Source organism: Bubalus bubalis, chromosome 12 (genome assembly GCF_019923935.1).
Source record: "Bubalus bubalis isolate 160015118507 breed Murrah chromosome 12, NDDB_SH_1, whole genome shotgun sequence".
NCBI lineage: Eukaryota > Metazoa > Chordata > Mammalia > Artiodactyla > Bovidae > Bubalus > Bubalus bubalis.
In genome coordinates, this window is record NC_059168.1 from 7,282,213 (window position 1) to 7,301,529 (window position 19,317).

At 41.4% G+C, this 19,317-nt stretch overlaps 1 protein-coding gene across 3 annotated transcripts in view; it reads left to right on the top strand.

Moving 5' to 3' along the window:
- Positions 1-13,210: 13,210 nt before the first annotated feature.
- TMEM182 (transmembrane protein 182) overlaps positions 13,211-19,317 on the top strand; it is a 65,974-nt gene continuing 59,867 nt past the window's right edge. The window contains exons 1-3 of one of the 3 annotated variants that reach the window (XM_044925722.2): positions 13,211-13,583; positions 13,821-13,920; positions 15,528-15,626. In XM_044925722.2, coding sequence (XP_044781657.2) covers positions 13,452-13,583; positions 13,821-13,920; positions 15,528-15,626 — 331 coding nt within the window. In that variant the 5' untranslated portion in view covers positions 13,211-13,451. The remainder of the gene's footprint in view (positions 13,584-13,820; positions 13,921-15,527; positions 15,627-19,317) is intronic. The other 2 variants (XM_044925723.2, XM_025260777.3) reach the window with 2 other exon arrangements.

Consider the following 19,317-nt stretch of genomic DNA (forward strand, 5'->3'; position numbering starts at 1 on the left):
CTTTATTTGCACTGAGTTTCTTTGATCTGTTCTTAGATGTGTCTCTAGTTTAGGAACACTTTCAGCCATTATTTCTTCAAATATTTCTTCTGCCCCATTTTCTGTCTTGTACTTCCGGGATTTCAGTGATACGATAACATGATCTAATGCTATTGCCCATTAGACCTTGAATGATGTGTTCTGTTTATTTTTTTCTTTCACCTTTTTTCTTTTTTGCATTTTAGCTAGGATGATTTCTGTTGATTTGTCTTCAAGTTCACTGGTTTGTCCCTTGGCTGTCTTTAGCCTGCTGGTGAAATTGTCAAAGACATTCTCCACCTCTGTTACTATGTTTTGATGTCTAGAATTTGCATTTGATATTTTACTTATAGTTTACATCTCTGCTAAAGATGCCTATCTTATCTTACACATTGTCTATCTTTTCCAGTATAATTTTTAACATATTTATCAAAATTATTTTAATTCCATTGTGGTATAGTTTCAGCATCTCTGTTAAATCTGGGTTTAATTGTGATGATTGCTTTGTCTCTCCAGCCTGCATTTTTTCTTTTTTTCCAAAACAATATCGTTGTTTAGTGGCTTAGTCGTGTCTGGACTGTAGCCCACCAGGCTCCTTCTGTCCATGGGATTTATTATTAAGATATAATTTGCATGCTACCAAATTGGTAGTTTTGATGGACATTTGGGTTGTTCCCAGTATTTGGATATTATGACTTATTCTGCTATGGACATTTGTGTACAGGTTTTGTATAAATACATGTTTTCTTTTCAAAGTGGGGCTTCTGGATCATTTGGTAACTCTATGTTTAAACACTAGAGGAACTGTCAAACTATTTTCTAGAGTGCCTGCACCATTTTATATTCCTGCTGGCAGTATATGCTGCTGCCGCTGCTAAGTCGCTTCAGTCGTGTCCAACTCTGTGCGACCCCATAGACAAAAGCCCACCAGGCTCCCCCGTCCCTCGGAGTATATGCTGCTGCTGCTGTTGCTAAGTCGCTTCAGTTGTGTCCGACTCTGTGCGACCCCATAGACGGCAGCCCACCAGGCTCCCCCGTCCCTCGGATTCTCCAGGCAAGAACACTGGAGTGGGTTGCCATTTCCTTCTCCAATGCATGAAAGTGAAAAGTGAAAGTGAAGTCGCTTAGTCGTGTCTGACTCCTAGCGACCCCATGGACTGCAGCCCACCAGGCCCCTCTGTCCATGGGATTTTCCAGGCAAGAGTACTGGAGTGGGTTGCCCACATCTTCTTCAACACTTATTTTCCAATGATGGTGGATTTACATTTCCTTGACAGGAAGAGTGTAGGATTTTGTGTGGCATTTTGTGATCATCTTTTCATGTGCTTATGGGTTATTTGCATATCTTCTCTGAAGAAATGTCTGTTCAGACACTTTGCCCATTTCTAAACTGGTTGTTTATCTTTTTATTATTGAGTTGTTAGAGTGCTTTGTATAGTCTAGATACAAGTGCTTTATCAGATATATACAGGTGGCTTGTCAAGGTTTCCTGGTTAGGGAAGCTTGTGTCGGTGTTCTGGTGGGTGGAGCTGTATTTCTTCTCTCTGGAGTGCAATGAAGTGTCCAGTAATGAGTTATGAGATGTCTATGGTTTTGGGGTGACTTTGGGCAGCCTGTATCTTGAAGCTCAGGGCTATGTTCCTTTGTTGCTGGAGAATTGCTTGGTATGTCTTGCCCTGGAACTTGTTGGCCCTTGTGTGGTGCTTGGTTTCAGTGTCAGTATGGAGGCGTTTGATGAGCTCCTGTCAATTAATGTTCCTTGGAGTCAGGAGTTCCCTGGAGTCAGGGTTTGGACTTAAGCCTCCTGCTTCCAGTTATTGGTCTTATTTTTACAGTAGTTTCAAAACTTCTCCTTCTATACAGCACCATTGATAAAACATCTACATTAAAGATGAAAAGTTTCTCTACTGTGAGGGTCACTCAGAGAGGTTCACAGCGTTACATGGAGAAGAGAAGAGGGAGGAGGGAGTTAGAGGTGACCCAAATGAGATGAGGTGGAATCAATAGTGGAGAGAGTGGGCTAGCCAGTAATCACTTCCTTATGTGCACTCCACAACTGGACCGCTCAGAGATGTTCACGGAGTTATACAGAGAAGAGAAGGAGGAGGAAGGAGACAGAGGTGGCCAGAAGGATAAAAGGGGGGAATGAAAAGGAGGGAGACAGATCCAGCCAGTAATCAGTTCCCTAAGTGTTCTCCACCGTCTGGAACACACAGAAATTCACAGAGTTGGGTAGAGTAGAGAGGGGTTAGGGAGGAGATACAGGCGACCTGGTGGAGAAAATGGAGAGTCCAAAGGGAGAGAGAGCAGTCAAGCCAGTAATCTCCCTCCCTAGTGAAAAATGGGTACTGAAGATTGGGTTCTTAAAGGTACAAAATTGGTAACAAATACATAAAAGCAAAAATTAAAAATCTAGAGTAGAGTTTGGAATTTCAAAAATACAATGTTAAAGAAAAGAAGAAGGAAAAGAAAGAGAAAAAACGAACAAACAAAAACAAACAAGGTCGCGAAAATTATAAAGAAAATATAGGTACAAAATTGATAACTAATACCAAAAAGCAAAAGTTAAAAATCTAGAGTAGAGTTTGGAATTTCAAAAATACAATGTTAAAAAAAGAAGAAGAAAAATAGAGAAAACAAACAAACAAAAACAAACAATGTCGCAAAAATTATAAAGAAAATACAGGTACAAAATTGATATCAAATACCAAAAAGCATAAATTAAAAATCTAGAGTAGAGTTTGGAATTTCAGATATACAATGTTATATAAAAGAAGAAGAGAAAGAAACAGAGAAGAAAAAAAAAAGTCACAGAAATTATAAAAAAAACTATAGGTACAAAATTGATAACATATACCAAAAAGCTAAAATTAAAAATCCAGAGTTAGAGTTTGGAATTTCAAAAATACAATGTTAAAGAAAAGAAGAAAAAAAAAAACAAGGTCAAAAAATTATAAAAAATATATATATGAAGTTTGCTGAAGAAGAAAAAAATAGGGTCTTTTTTTTTTTTTGCAAAGTAATAGGTTATAAAAGTGAAAATTAAAGGAACAATAGAGTACTTAAAATTTTTCTAAAAAATTTTAAAAAAGGAAAAAAAAAAAGAATGATCGTAAAAATAGTAAAAATATATCTAGGTCTTTCTCTGGTTTTGTTGTGAGTATTGTGGGTTCAGTTCATTTTTGGCTGGTTCCTTGGTCCGACTTATATTTCTCAAGATCTATAGGCCCCTTCCTATGTAGTCCGTAGTAACCACAGGGTTTTAATCTATGGCCTGTAGCTTCCAAGGTGTTTCGCTCTGTTATAGCTTCTTCTGTTTGCTGGTCTCTTCAGTGTCTGGTTTCCGCCCTGACACAAAGGGGACGGTGGAGGACACTTTTTTTTTTTTTTTTTAGGCTCACTTGTTCAGCCGCGCTGTGGGGAGGGAGGGAGGGATGCTGCAAACAGATAACACTGGCGTGCGCTCGCAGTGCCTCAGCCACACTGGGTCTGCCCCCGCTCACGGCGCGTGTAGCCTCCCTGCCCACACTGCTCGGGATCTAGGTTGTTCCGCCGGGAACCATTCGAGGCTGGCCCTGGGCTGCATGCACCTCCCAGGTCCAAGCCGCTCAGGTTCAGGCACTCGGGTAGTCCTCAGAGGCGCAGACTCGGTTAGGCCTGCGTTTTGTGCTCTTCCCAGGTCCGAGCAGCTCAGGTGATGAGGTGTTTGGCGGGCACCAATGCTGCGACTTATCGCCTCCCCGCCACTCGGTTATCTGGGTGTAAAACCGGCGCACCTTCTCAGGCAGCTGTTGACCGTCCAGACCCCCAAGAAGTTTTAGTTAGCAAAGAAGCCTGCTTACAGTTTTATAGATAATGTCTCTCTGGGGCTGCGATTGCCCCCTTCTGGCTTTGGCTGCCTGTCACCGGAGGGGGAAGGTCTGCAGCCGGCTATCTCTGTTCAGTCCTTTGTTCCGTGCGCAGGCCTGGCGGTATCTTAGGTTAGGGCTGGCTTTTCGCGTGGTAGATATCCCACAGTCTGGTTTGCTAGCCCAAATTATTTCGCTCAGATAGCGCTCAGGGTATTCAGGCCAGGTTCTTACTCTAAGCGATGCAGCCCACGCCGCGCCTCCCTGCCCAGCCCCCGCTTGCTAATGGCGTGTGCAGGCGTCTGCGCTGCTTCTCCACTGGGGGAGTTACCGTAGGGCTCGCAATCTGCGAGTTTTAATTGTTTATTTATTTTTTCTCCCTGTTATGTTGCCCTCTGTGCTTCCAAAGCTCGGCACAGATTCGGCAGTGAGAAGGTTTCCTGGTGTTTGGAGACTTCTCTCTTTTTAAGACTCCCTTCCCTGGACGGAACTCTGTCCCTCCCTCTTTTGTCTCTTTTTTTGTCTTTTACATTTTTTCCTACCTCCTTTCGAAGAGTTGGGTTGCTTTTCTGGGTGCCTGATGTCCTCTGCCGGCATTCAGAAGTTGTTTTGTGGAGTTTACTCGACGTTTAAATGCTCTTTTGATGAATTTGTGGGGGAGAAAGTGTTCTCCCCGTCCTACTCCTCCGCCATCTTGGCTCCTCCCTCTCCTTTATCAGATATATAATTTGCAAATATTTCTCCCACCCTGCAGGTTACCTTTTCACTTACTTGGTAGTTTCCACTGATGAACAAAAGTTCATTTCATTATTGTCCAGTTTATCTAATTTTTGTATTGCTTGTGCTTTTCCTGGGTTATATAAAAAAATCATTGCCTAAATCATGGTCGTGAATATTTATACCCATGTTTACTTCTAAGCGTTACATGGTTTTAATTCTTACATTTAGGCCAGTAGTCTGTTGTGAATTATTATTTTTCTGTATTTTGTGAAATAAGGAGAGAGTGGGTCATGGCTAAAGTGTCAAGGACACTTGGTGTGCTTATAAAAATCTAAGTAGTCTTTTTTTTGATTAATGTTCTATTTGCCTTTAAGACAATTTCCTTAGACTTTAAATGTTCAGATGTTTGAAATAGATTTCACGAGTTACACAAGTTTCACTGGGGAATGGATCCGTGGAGCTGCCCAAGCTACCCTTCTGGAAATAGAGCTCAAGCTGGTTTTTCTTGCTTTTACATGTCCCGTGATATTTTGTTGAAAGTTTGGCATGCTGTATAGGATAGTAGGTAGTGAAGTTATGCTATTAATACTACGCACACCCACACACTTTTCCTTCGGCTAGTCATTCAATGTGAGGTTATGTGTTAACCGGGTCCAGGGTAGTGTGAGGGTGGTTTGTTGTTGCCATGGTTACCCCACTGCACCATAGGACCGACGTTTCTCTAGCTCAGTGCTTCTCACCTGAGGGTGACTTTGCCTCCGAGGGATATTTGGCACTGCCTGGGGCATGTTGGAATTCGGGGTGTGCTACTGACATCTAGTGATTGGAGACTACAGGTGCTGCTGAATATCCTGCGACTCACAGGGCAGCAACCCAACTTCCACAACAGAGTCACCCCGTGTCTGACGTCCGTGGTGCTGCAGGTGGGAAGCACTGCCCTAGTGCTACCTTATGCTTAAGGTGCGGGCCAGTTTGCTTCACCTTTTACTTGCAGGAAAGGTGGCAGAATGCTCTTTCCAGCTTTCTAAATTTCAAGATGGAAATGGAAGTCTTACTGATTTTGTCACATTATGTTATTTATTTGTCAACTGATACTGAGCTGAGATATGCCCAGAGCATCTCACTCCTGACTTTGTTTCCCTGTTCTGGGGTGATACATTAGGACCCCTTCCTTATGACTTCATTTAACCTTAATTACCTCTTCCACAAGTCCTAAGTCCGTGGAGGTGAATGGATCAATAAGCCCAAGGCTCCTAGAATAGTGCCTAGGACACAGTGAGTGCTCTGTGTGTGCCCGGGGTGTTACTGTTTTGTTGCTGTTGTCATTGTTGTTATTTAGCTTTTGTGCTATTTGAGTATCCTGGTGGGTTCTAACTTTATCCCTTTTGCGTGCATGCCAGTTGCTCAGTCATGTCTAACTCAGTCTATGGTGACCCCATGGACTGTAATCTGCCAGGCTCCTCTGTCCATGGGATTCTCCAGGCAAGAATACTGGAGTGGGTTGTTGTTTCCTCTTCCAGGGGATCTTCCTGACCCAAGGATCGAACCTGGTGTCTCCTGCATTGATAGGCAGATAGATACTTTTACCACTGGGCCACATGGGAAGCCAGCTTTATCCCTTAGCACATGTATGGTGAAATTAAACAGGGACTTGGCTGAGCAGGACATGAAGAGAAGGCTGAAGTACCTGCAGCAGTTCTGACTGTGTTCACATCAATGCAACACCAGCTGTTTCCCCAACAGAGACCTGGGGACACTAAGGTTACAGGGATGTGTTTCCCTGCCCTCCCACCCTTTCCTGAACTGGATTGTCTTTCCTCTGCGGGTCGACTTGAACTGGCTCACAGAGCCTGGATTCATCTGAGCCTATTATAAGTCCCTTCTTGGAAAAGTCTTTGGAATGGAAATTTTAAAAGTCCATGTTCATTTTGATAGGTAAAGAATGACCCAGTGACAAAGGTTTTTAAGGGGAAGGCAACATACCCCAGAGGCAAGGATAAATAAAAATGTCTTTCTCTAAGTTAAGACTCAAATTGTGTATGCAAGATTCATGCAAAGCGCTTTCACAGCCTACGGTCCAGAGAGGAGAATCTTCTCATTCACAAGGCTTCTGGTATAGGGAGTATAATGTATTCCTTCAGAAAGAAATACAAGGAAACAAAGGGATGAGTAAGTTAAAATCAAAATTGCCATCATTAAATCTGTATTTGTTTATATAATACATGCATTCCTATAAGTTACATTTTTTTTCATTTCTGCTTTCATATATCAAAAAATTTCTCCTTTAGTCCCCAGTTTAGTTTCTGAAGTGGTGTGTGTGTGTGTTGATTTTAGTCAAAAGCAGGTTTAAAAAAAAATAAGTTCCAAGTTTTTTTCCCCTTTCAAGAGTTAATGCGCTTCAGCACACTAATGGAGTTCTTTGGGGAACTGAACTTGGAGCTGGGCATCAGACCCCTTTTCAATGTGGAAGATAGTTGTGTAATATAACTCCCTTTGTGTGAGTTCCTTGTGTAAGAAGCTCTCAATTCAGTGGAGTGTAAACTGCCCACATGAATGAGTGAATGAGCCTGTGGATGGATCCTGATTCGCTTACATTCAACGTAAGCCATTTATCAGAGCCTTAGTACTTGGATGACACCGTCTTAGTTAAGGCTGTCAGCATCAAACTCTAAAAACAGCAAATCCTTGCACTGCAGTATTTGTGTGATAAAAATCCCAATGGACCTTGTGTATCGTGGAATGCAAACTTTACCTGTGGCCAGCAGATGGCACTGTTCAACCCAATTTAATTCAACTCAATCAGATGAATATTTGGTCAGCCAAGTTTTTACTGGGAAAGTGAAAGTTGCTCAGTCCTGTCCGACTCTTTGGGATCCCATAGACTATATATACAGTCCATGGAATTCTCCAGGCCAGAATACTGGAGTGGGTAGCCATTCCCTTCTCCAGAGGATCTTCCCAACCCAGGGATTGAACCCAAGTATCCCGCATTGCGGTCGGATTCTTTACCAGCTGAGCTACCAGGGAAGCCCAAGAATACTGGAGTGGGTAGCCTATCCCTTCTCCAACGAATCTTCCTGACCCAGGAATCGAACCAGGGTCTGCTGCATTGCAGGCAGATTCTTTACCAGCTGAGCTACCTACCGAGAACCTACGTAAAGCATTGTGCTAGGGTTAGGGATGTAGTAGTAAACAAAGACAGAACCTCTATCACCCCCGCAGAGTGTATTTGTTGTTCCTATACTATGTTCAGGATGAGAAGGCTTGTAAAAATAATCTCATGAAATTACAGACCGTGGTCCTGTTGCCATAGTGTTGGATGGGGGACGGAGCAGGGAGGACGACATACAAGACCCAAGAACCACAACACAAAACAGACTTAAAGAGGCCATTAGAGCCACAGAGACCTGCAGTGACGGTTCATGGGCAGTAAAAATCTGTCTCAGTAGTGATCAAAGGGGAACAATTGATTTTAGGGTCATCACTCAGTCTATTGTCTGTGTCTAGGACTTGGGACCACAAACCGTTATATATAACCTTTAGGGCCAGGTGTGTTTAGAACTCAGAATTTGGGGGATTTTGGAAAAGTAGCAATATGTGTGTACTGTACATTACCTGACACCCCCACCACCACACCCCCGTGGAGCCTGGTGAGCACTGGAACCAAACGCGCTTGTGCTTGTGCACTCAAATGTATAAGAATTCACAATATAGTTTATTTGCATCCTCTTGCCAATCAGGGTTGGTTTGCTAAAAGCTTTTGGTTTTCAGAAATTTTGAATGTTGGAATGGCAGATAAAGATTGTCGATCTATAACATAGTATTCCAAGACAAAAATGAATTTTCCCTCAAATCTCCGCAGAACCACTTTGGTTTCTGAAAGTTTGATTTCTTTCTTTATTTACACATTTGTTCAGCACTTTTGGATGTTGAGCATTGTCATTCCTGTATTTTTTAAGAATAAAGTAAACCAGAATTAATTTTTTTTTTGTAGAATGTTTAGATAGCTTCAGTAGATATGTTGAAACAATTAAGACTATTGCAATATCAAGATTGGAAATTATGACCTTAGAAAAAATGTTTTGCTCCTTATCACTCACAAACTAAACATGACTTGGGATTTCTGCTAACTTATAGTGTGTTTACTGGTTTTAAAAAAAAACACAGTTAAGTAAATAAAAAGACACTGAATAAAAACAGGCAAAGTCTTCCATTGTTTATGGCCATCTATCCTTTGGTTGTCAAGTTTTATTTAATTTGTAAAAAACAAGGGAGGAATTTACCACACTACCTTGGAATGCTCATGATATTTGTATCCTCAAGATTTTAAAAGATGGATTAAAAAACCATTTTAGATTGAGAAATTAATTTAAAAATAGTTTTTGCCGTAATTTCTCTCAGAGACAGGAGACTCTCAGTGGGATATTATTTCCAGGAAGTCAGGAGGACCCCATGCAAAGCTTCCCTTGCTTACCTCTGGCCTTCTGTATTGCCACCAGGAAGGTCTTTAACTCCCACCCAGAAGATCTTTAGATGCTGAGATTCCTGCCCAGGAAACGGATTATTTCGTATTCTACCAACGGGAGGCTTATTTGTACTCAAGGCATCTAATATGCTTAGGATGGTGTCTGCCACAGAGCAGATGCTCATTAATGTCAGTTACTATTCACTTCCGTTTACATCTCTGACAGTCAAGGTCTCCCAAGGGATTGAACCTGAAACGCCGTGCTTGTGCCTTTGCAGGTTCACTGTGATCACCGTGTCAATGTGAAATAGGTTCAGTGTTCACCAAAGGCACAGCACACCGTGGTGATGGCGCTGTCCCACTATAGGACTGCTGTGAGCTGAGGTCAACGCTGAGGTCTGTCTGTCTCCCCGCATCTCCCGGTCTTTCACCAGAAAAGAGATGCAAAGGGAGAAGATCCAGTGTCTGCATTTGTGAAGACATCACGGGAACACAGCAGCTGTTTAACAGTTACGTGGGCGCTTAGACAACGTTTTAAGCTGCTGAGAGACCTCAAGGAAGATAACTGAATGATCGTTGGGAATATTTTAGGAATGATGGTAAATTAGGTGTTTCAAATGAAAGGCAAATAGTCTAATTTTCTAAAATGGAAACTTTTTGACCCCTGGATGGTAAATTATTATTTTATTTCTAAAGAAGAATCGACGGTGGATTTTTTTAAAAGATGGTTTGTGATTATCTGCAGAGGAAACACAGACCCTGCTAAAATCCTTCTCTACAGGTTTCACAAAGAACAGGCAAGATGAGTGCTATTTCTTCCTGATGCATCACCAGTTAAATAGCTCAGGCTGTGTACTTACATCACAGCCAAGAGTCATAATACAAGTGATTTTTATTTTACTTTAGTGCTCCATGTATGTCAAGCACCATGATAAACACTGAGGATAACGATAAGTGAGCTAAAGGAGTTTTATGAAATCAGAACTAGTCTCTAGTATTTTTCTCAAATAGTTGCCCATGAATGAATGATTGAAAACAATTAGATTGGTTAATTAGAAGCTGCTTTGATATACATGTACACACACAAACGTGTGTGTGTGTGTCTGTGTGTGTGTGTGTGTGTATATATATATATATATATATATACACATTTTTATAATGATGCTTATTCACTTTTGGATAAACCAAAAATGGTGAAAAAAAAATATTAGTTGATGAACCTCTTCCAGAAAGGTGATATGTTGTGTGTGACAGAGATCAAAATTGAGGTGAATTGTAGCAATAACAAAACCCTACACTCTTTTCTACTTATTTGAAAAATCTGTTGCTGCTGCTGCTGCTAAGTCGCATCAGTCGTGTCCGACTCTGTGCGACCCCATAGACGGCAGCCCACCAGGCTCCGCCGTCCCTGGGGTTCTCCAGGCAAGAACACTGGAGTGGGTTGCCATTTCCTTCTCCAGTGCATGAAAGTGAAAAGTGAAAGGGAAGTCGCTCCAGTCGTGTTCGACTCTTAGCGACCCCATGGACTGCAGCCTACCAGGCTCCTCCGTCCGTGGGATTTTTCGGGCAAGAGTATTGGAGTGGGGTGCCAATCTAGTTGTTTGTATATATGTGTGTGTTTGTGAATGCATATGCTAAAGATTTGGTATTAATGCATAGGTTTTTATCATAAGCCATTACGATACAAATAAAGTAAAATTTTCCTATAAAGATTCCTTTTCCTTTCCAAATAAGAACATTGTCACCTACAATAAAACTGCATGACCACAACTACTGTTATCTTGGGAGGGGGTTAGGGGTGACCAGAAGCTTATTACTACAGCCTCTATATACCTCATTCCAATGAATCATTTTTTCCCCACTAGCTCATGAACTCCTCATGGTCAGGGCCTGTGTATCTAATAAAATGCCTGGAGAGTCGCAAGCTCCCAATAAGCACTTCTTGAAGATGCATTCTTCCCACCCATCCCCCAAGAAAAACCCCTTAATTTGATCTTATATTGCATTAACTATAGAACAGCATCTTTAATAGTTTGCTACTGCTGCCATAAAAACGTAGCAATACAAAGTTAGTGGCTTAAAACAATACAGATTTCCTTTTCTGCAGTTGCAGAGGTCAGAAATCCCCAAAGTCAAGGTGTTGGTAGGCAGCATTCCTTCCTGAAGGCTCTTGGGGAGAATCTGGCTTTTTTTTTTGGTTTGTTTTTTGTTTTTACCTCTTCCATGCTCTACAGGCTGCCCACATTCCTTGGCTTGTAGCCCCTCTCCTCTGTCTTTAAACTGGCAAGTCTCTGACTGTTTCTGGAGTCACATTTCTTTCTCTGACCACTGTCAGGAAGGATTCTCTATTTTTCTTTTAAGGGTTCATGTGTGTAGATTGGGCCAACCTGTATAATCTAGGGCATTGCTATGTAAAGTAACGTATTCATAGATTATGTGGTCATGTTTAGTATTAGGGTGTGGACATCTTTGGGAACCCATTATTCTGCCTATCCGGGGCTTCCAAGGTGGCTCAGTGGTAAAGAATCCACCTGCCAATGTAGGAGACACAGGAGACGCAGGTTTGATCCCTGGGCCAGGAAGATGACTAGAGGAGGAAATGGCTACCTGTTCCAATATTCATGCCTGAAAAATTCCATGGACAAAGGAGCCTGGTGGGCTATAGTCCATGGAATCGCAAAGAGTCAGACACAACTGAGTGACTGAACGTGCACATGAACACACACACATGCAGACACACACTCACACAATTTCGTTTCTAAGGATCCATCCCAGGTCAAACAGAAGTGGTGAAGGAAGCTGATAGAGGTCAGATGCCTCTTAAAGAAGATGCAGAGACCCATGTTACCACTGAATACAAAAGACAGTAATCATTAGAGACAGTGAAAGTTTTCAAATATTGCACAAATACTTAAAAAATTCTCTCTGGCATATTTAGACATGGAGTGAAAACAAAGAAATGAGCTAGAGATGCTAGACATGAAGAATGTGTAGGTAAATTGCTATTTGGTGACTTGTATGGGTGTCAAGTAAGACTCCCTATTTTAAGGAGGTTGAATACTTGAAAGAAAAGAAAACGTGGGCTGTATTCTCATTTTAATCTAGAAAATAATTACATTTGAGACTTTTTTCATGAGTCTACTTTGGGGATGATCATTTGGAATACCTTGTACAGCATCTGGGAACTGCAATTTATGTCATAGGATGTGCTACGTAAAAGTATTTTGTTCTACTTTAACGGTTTATGTTACCATATTCTTGATCTTTTAAATATACTTATGAATTTCTAGGTTATGAACCTGAACTGTACTTGGTGTTATGTTAGATCAGTTGACCCACTACTTTATATTCCAAGGATATCCAAAAAGAAACTGATTTCGCTCTTCAGAGGACCTCACCAGGCTCCTCTGTCCATGGGATTCTCCAGGCAAGAATACTGGAGTGGGTTGCCATTTCCTTCTCCAGATCTTCCAGAGCCAGGGATCGAACCTAGGTCCTGTGCTGCTGTCAGTCTCCTGCACTGCAGGTGGATTCTTTACTGATTGAACTGCTGCTGCTGCTGCTGCTGCTGCTAAGTCACTTTAGTTGTGTCCGACTCTGTGCGACCACATAGATGGCAGCCCACCAGGCTCCCCCGTCCCTGGGATTTTCCAGGCAAGAACACTGGAGTGGGTTGCCATTTCCTTCTCCAATGCATGAAAGTGAAAAGTGAAAGTGAAGTCACTCAGTCGTGTCCAACTGTTGGCAACCCCATGGACTGCAGCCTACCAGGCTCCTCCGTCCGTGGGATTCTCCAGGCAAGAGTACTGGAGTGGGGTGCCATTGCCTTCTCCACTGATTGAACTACTCACACCTTTCTTCCAGTTATATCCAAGAGAGTCTTTGTGGTTCTTTACACATGTGATTTATCTACCCTTGTAGAGGGTCTTCAGTGTCTTCAGGGTTGTCATGGTCATTCTGGATCAAGAGGAGCCTGTTCACTTAAGACTTTGGGCCAGTGTGGCAGTGAACTCACACCATTCTGTCATCTTCCCGCTTCTCTGGATTACCCCACAGCAATAAGGATGATTCTGGCCAGTTCCTGATACTACCCCCTCCACCGTCAGGGGAAGGTCAGCTATTTTTTGATCCCCTGGGGAGAGAGGCAACTCCTCAGTCAGTGTCCTAAAATAGCCTGCCATTCTCAGCTGCCGGACTGGAGGCCCTCCAGGGGAACTCAAAAGCAACACGAATCCACTGCCCGTGTGAGTGGGACTCCACTGAAACACCAACTAAGAGCCGCTTCTCAAGAAGATCCTGCCTGCTCAGAAGCCTTTCTTCTTTTTTTTTAAACTGAGGATCTGGGTGTCCGCTTTCATTTATTTTCTTATTTTATTTCAACAGAAACCAGTGAACTGAAAATGAGACTAAATATTGCCATCTTCTTTGGGGCTCTCTTTGGTGCTCTGGGGGTTTTACTCTTTCTGGTGGCTTTTGGATCAGATTACTGGCTTCTCGTGACTGAAGTGGCAAAGTGTTCAGGTGAACAAAATGTGCGTTTCTTCTTCAAAATACTGTCCTACTTGGTGGTAATGAGGATAGCCTTATGTATCTTCTGAGAATCCAAAAATAGCAGTGGAATGTCTGTTTCTTCTCAGAAGAGACATGTAGAAAGCTAATGATCATCATTATTTGGGAAACAATATGTTGCTTAAAAAATTTCCCAGATGTAATTATTCAGATTGTGTTCTTTGTGTTGATACCAAGTATTTTATTTGTGTTCTGTGCAGATAGAAAACGTCACTTTCCACCATGAAGGATTCTTCTGGAGATGTTGGTTTAATGGGATTGTGGGAGAGAATGATTCCAATATCTGGCAGTTCTGGTACAGTAAGTACAATTCAGCTTTGTTTTCCCCCCACCCCAACCCCTGGCTTGTCAATAAAAAAGAACAGTTTCTTATTTTGGTACACGTCACTTACAAAACAGGATTGGATTCTTAGCTGTGGAATCTCAATGGGGTATCTTTGAAAGGTTCCTGATTCCTTTTCAGTAAACAGAATTGGCTATAGAAATAACTATTTCATTTTCTAACATAAAATTGGAGTCAGTATTTATGGCAGAATTGGACAATCCACTGTTTCCTTGCTCACATTTAAAATACATCATCCTTAACAAACAACAAATATTATCTATAGTGTGTTTTTGAAGTGTCTATTATTGCTATGTTGCAAATAAATGTTTTTATTTGGGGGGCTATAAATCCTTGAAATCACAAATTTAAAAATTCAGAATTAGAGATGTTTTATTTTATAGTAACAGCTTCAAATTTTTAAAAAAATATCTTTGTTTATAACGAAACAATTATGAGCAGTGACAGATGAAAGCTTGCTCTATTAAGGCTTAAACCAAGTTTGTGGGCAATATCAAGAAATGCTTTGCTTTTGATGTTTCCATTCTCTCACGGAAACTTTTAAGTTGTTTTTTGAAATAGAATAAAATAGAGTTGCATTCTTTCATGTATTTGCTATATTTTTGTTAATCTTTGAAAATCAATTCACTGAAAATAGCTAGCCTTTATCTTATTTCATCCAACAATGAAAGAACTGTTTATTACCTTCTGACTTACTGTGGGTTGAAGTTATTAGTCTTCTTATCAAAACTACTCCTGTGATAAATCAAAGTATGGCACTTAAACAAGTCAAGATTATGGAGTGTATCATAAAAATTTGAGATCACAGAAGACAGGCCACTAGTAAATTGGTATATGTTAAAGGAACAAAGTTATGATGAAATGGCATTTTGAGAGAAATATTTCATAGAGTTTCTGATTGTCATTTGTGGGAGGAGAATAAGCATGCAATCTGCCGATGAAAATGATCTAGGCTTTGGTAAAGTAAAGTAAGTCAGACTTTGCAAGAGGAAGAGTTTGCCAAGACTTAGAGAAGGAAAAAATATTTTACTCCTTAAAGGGTATATGATGAAATCATCAAGATTTCAAACAACATTAAAGTTCTTTCTTGTGGTTTCTTCAAATGCTAAAAATAAACTTTAATTATTAACTTGTATGGTCTATCATCTACATCTTTCCCCTGTTAGAACCAATCATAGTTAGATCTAAATTTATTAAATTTTTAAACAACAACTTTTTTGTGTGTGTGCCGGGCATTATGTTAGGAACTGGAGAATACTGTTGTGAAAATTAATGAAATCTGGTGATTTCAATTGTAGGTGGTATTAAGGGCATCTCTCCACTGGTTTGGGATGGAGACATGAACCTGATGATTTGGATGAATCCACTTTCCAGGTCTCCAGTGCTATTATTCCATATGAGACTTTTAAGGAAGTTCCTCCCTATTCAGTAATTCTCTGAGTTTGTTGATCTGTAGTTTTATTTTGCTTGTGTACCCCCCACAGCCTGTATTTCTCTTCTACTGGGAACAAGTCTTCAGGCAGCCTCTCAATAACAAATACCTCTGTCTTGCCTTCCTTCCCAGCGAATCAGCCCCTGTGGAAGAACTGCACCCACGCTTACCTGTCGCCATACCCCTTCCTGAGAGGCGAGCACAACTCCACCTCCTACGACTCTGCAGTCAGTAAGTACTCAGTCCTCAGGGCGCCTCCAGAAGGGTGGTCTTTCTGAAACACTGCCCCCACAGCAGCTTTGTGGGCAGTCAAAAGATAATTTATAATTTCAGTGTGTGTTTTTTTTATATCAGTCATGTATAAAATAATAAATAAGATGTCATTTTTATTTATTTATTTATCTTTGATGTGGACTTTTGTTTGTTTGTTTTACAAGCTTTATTGAATTTGTTGCATTAGTGCTTCTGTTGTATGTTTGTTTGGCCATGGGGGCGTGTGTGATCTTAGTTCCCCGACCAGGGATTGAACCCACACCCCCTGCATTGAAAGGTGAAGTATTCTCCACTGCCAGGGAATTCCCAAGACGTCATTTTTAAAATACCATTTATAATCTTAATAACATGCAACTGTGGTCCAAAATCAAAGCCCATTTGCTTGTTGCTTATCATGATAATTTTTTACAAGTGTGTTTGTTTTCTGATATGAAAATAATGGTTTTCATCAGGAGGATGGGCTTCCCGGGTAGCTCAAATGGTAAAGAATCTGCCTGCAATGCAGGAGACCCAGGTTCAATCCCTGGGTTGGGGAGAACCCCTGGAGAAGGGCATGGCAATCCACTTCAGTATTCTTGCCTGCAGGCTACAATCCATGGGGTCGCAAAGAGTCGGACACAATTGAGACACATGCATCAGGAAGAACTGCTCCGTAAGAGAGTTTAACTGAAATAAAACTAGTCCTACAATGGAAACCACTGTAATATACACCCTGATTTTAAAACATTTTTGCCATTGTCATACATAAGAATATGATTGCATGCTAAGTCATTTCAGTCATGTCCGACTTTGTGACCCTATAGACTGTGGCCCGCCAGGCTCCTCTGTCCATGGGGATTCTCCAGGCAAGAACACTGGAGTGGGTTGCCATGCCCTGCTCCAGGGGCTCTTCTGACCCAGGGATTGAACCCACGTCGCTTATGTCTCCTGCACTGGCAGGCGGGGTCTTGACCACTAGTGCTGCTGTTATGTTACTGTCTTTCTACCAAATGATGAAACTGTGTGATATTCCGCACAAGAAGGAGAGTCCTGTGCTGTTAACTGGGAATCATGATTGCCCAGCTTCTTTCATGTTTTCATACTACTTTTTCTATAGAAAGTATATAAACTTAATTTCTGTAGAAAGTACACAATATTTAGCACATAAATCTAATTTTTAAAAGTACATAACCTCAGTATGTCAACTTTATTCTCAGCTGGTTTCATGAAGTTTTTCATAAGAGAGTGCTTATCCTAAGCTTAAAACTAAGGGTTGGTACAGAATTTAGTGGTATCATTAACAGGGCCAAAAAAAAAAAATCTGTTTTTCAAAGAGAATACTTAACATTTAAAATTCTGGATAAATGTGTAGTAGTCAGGATTCTCCAGAGAATCAATAGGAATTGTGTGTGTGTGTGTGTGTGTGTGTGTGTGTGTGTGTATATATACAGAGAGAGAGACTGAGGTTAATTGATTGATTGAGGGAGAGATTTTAAGGAATTGGCTCATGCTGTTGTTTGAAAGGCTGTTAAGTTTGAAATCTGTGGGGCAAGGCTGCAGCTGGAGATTCAGATAACAGCTGATGTTGAGGTCTTGACTCTGCGTGCTGGAGACTTGGGTAGAATTTCTATGGTGCAGTCCAGGGGAGGGTGCTTTCTTCTTCAGGAAACCCTTTTTTTGTTCTTTAAGTCCTTCAGCTGATTGCACGAGGCCCACCCCCTCATACCGTGGGATCATCTACCTTACTCATAGTCTGCTGATTGTAAACACTGACACATCAAAATGCCTCTATAGCTGTTTTTAGGCTACTGTTTGATCAAGCAGCTGGGCACCATCGTCTAACTAAGCTGACACATAAAATTAACAATCACAGAACTCAATAAACTTTTACATCCGTCATCCATTTTTTCATCTTTATGTAAAATATGAATTTCCATACATTTTAATTTTGTTTTGAGATTGTCAGAGGGTATAGCATCTGCTTATATCACACTATTAACATGACGTGTTATGGAGCAGGTGTGGATCGGGTAGGAAAAGGGTTCACCTTTTCACACCTGCTGCTGTGCTTGTCCAGCAGACTTGCCTGTGCTTAGAGGGACTGTGGCTGGTGGTCTTGATAATGAGTGTGGTGCAGATGATCTTTCCCGTAAAAAGCTGCTTGGCTGCAACCCAAACTAGATAAGTACAGTTCCCCCATCTTTTCATAATTGTTTTAAAAAACAGTCATCTCAGTCACACTTGCCAAACCTTCTCTTACATCATTTACGATGTGGACCTTCTCACTGACGACAGAGGGCATGGCGTGGGAAAAAGGCAGATACACTGCTTTATGTTATAAAAAGTTACATTACAGAGAGTTACGGAAACGCTATCCCTTGCTTGTCGTTCTTTCTAGGACATTAGCTATTTGCATAAATATTTGCATATTGCTGTTGCTGATACTCGTGTGTTGAGGTCCTGTGATAAGACGGGTGCAGTAGGCTCCATATACTTAAAACTGAATCTTCATATTTGAAAAATTTGCACCTCGAAGAGATAGTGTGTGTGTGCTAAGTCGCTTCAGTTGTGTTGGACTCGATGCGAGCCCATGGACTGTAGCCCGCCAGGCTCCTCTGTCCATGGGATTTCCCAGGCAAGAATACTGCAGTGGGTTGCCATTTCCTCCTCCAGGGGATCTTCCCAACCCAGGGATCGAACCCAGGTCTCTTAGTCTTCTGCATTGACAGGTGGATTCTTTACCATTAGTGCCCTAATGGTAAAGCCTACCTTGGGAAGCCCTAAGGAGATGGTGGCGAACTTGCAGAACAAGGTAACGCTGTCCGTGCATAATGATGATGGGGAGGGTGGTGAGTGCATGTCAGCGAAAGTGCACTGCAGTCATGTTTAGAATTGTGCTGCGTTACGTATAATTACTATGTCACTTTTTGGATCAAGTGACAAAACTGTGTTTCATTTTTTTAAGTTGTTACACTCCTCTTTGGCATACATATTGCAACTCCTTACTTCACTTTAAGCAAAAACACTAAGGAAAAATGACTGAGGTGAGAAGAGGTATGTCCTACAACAGAAATAGTATATGCAAGTTCCATTTATCTTCCTACTACTGGTACAATGATACCTGACATTATATCTGGGTGATTATTTTATTGTTTCTTTTATCCAAGAGAAAGATACAGACTTCATCAAAAAGATTCAACCTGGTTGAAAGTGTGTGTTTCCTAGTTGATAAAGCCACGAGATTTCACTAGACTCCAGAACTACTTGTCAACTTCATAGCTTCATAATTATCAGGCATTATACATTTGGTGGGCTTTCCTGCTGGCTCAGATGCTAAAGAAGCCACCTGCCGATGCAGGAGTCACAGGTTTGATACCTGGGTTGAGAAGATCCCCTGGAGAAGGAAATAGCTCTTCCCTGGGACACCCCATGGACAGAGGAGCCTGGTGGGCTACAGTCCATGGGGTTGCCAAGAGTGGGACATGACTTAGAAACTAAACAACAACAACAGTACATTTGTCAACTTACCCTGGGACAATTCAAAGTATTGTTTGTGAAATCTGATGTATTGTGGCCAGGCAAATTATTGGCAAAATTGCCATTAGCTAGCTACAGTTAGCTAATACTGAAATCAGTGAAAATGATACAGTGGTGGATAGTTTTCTGGAAA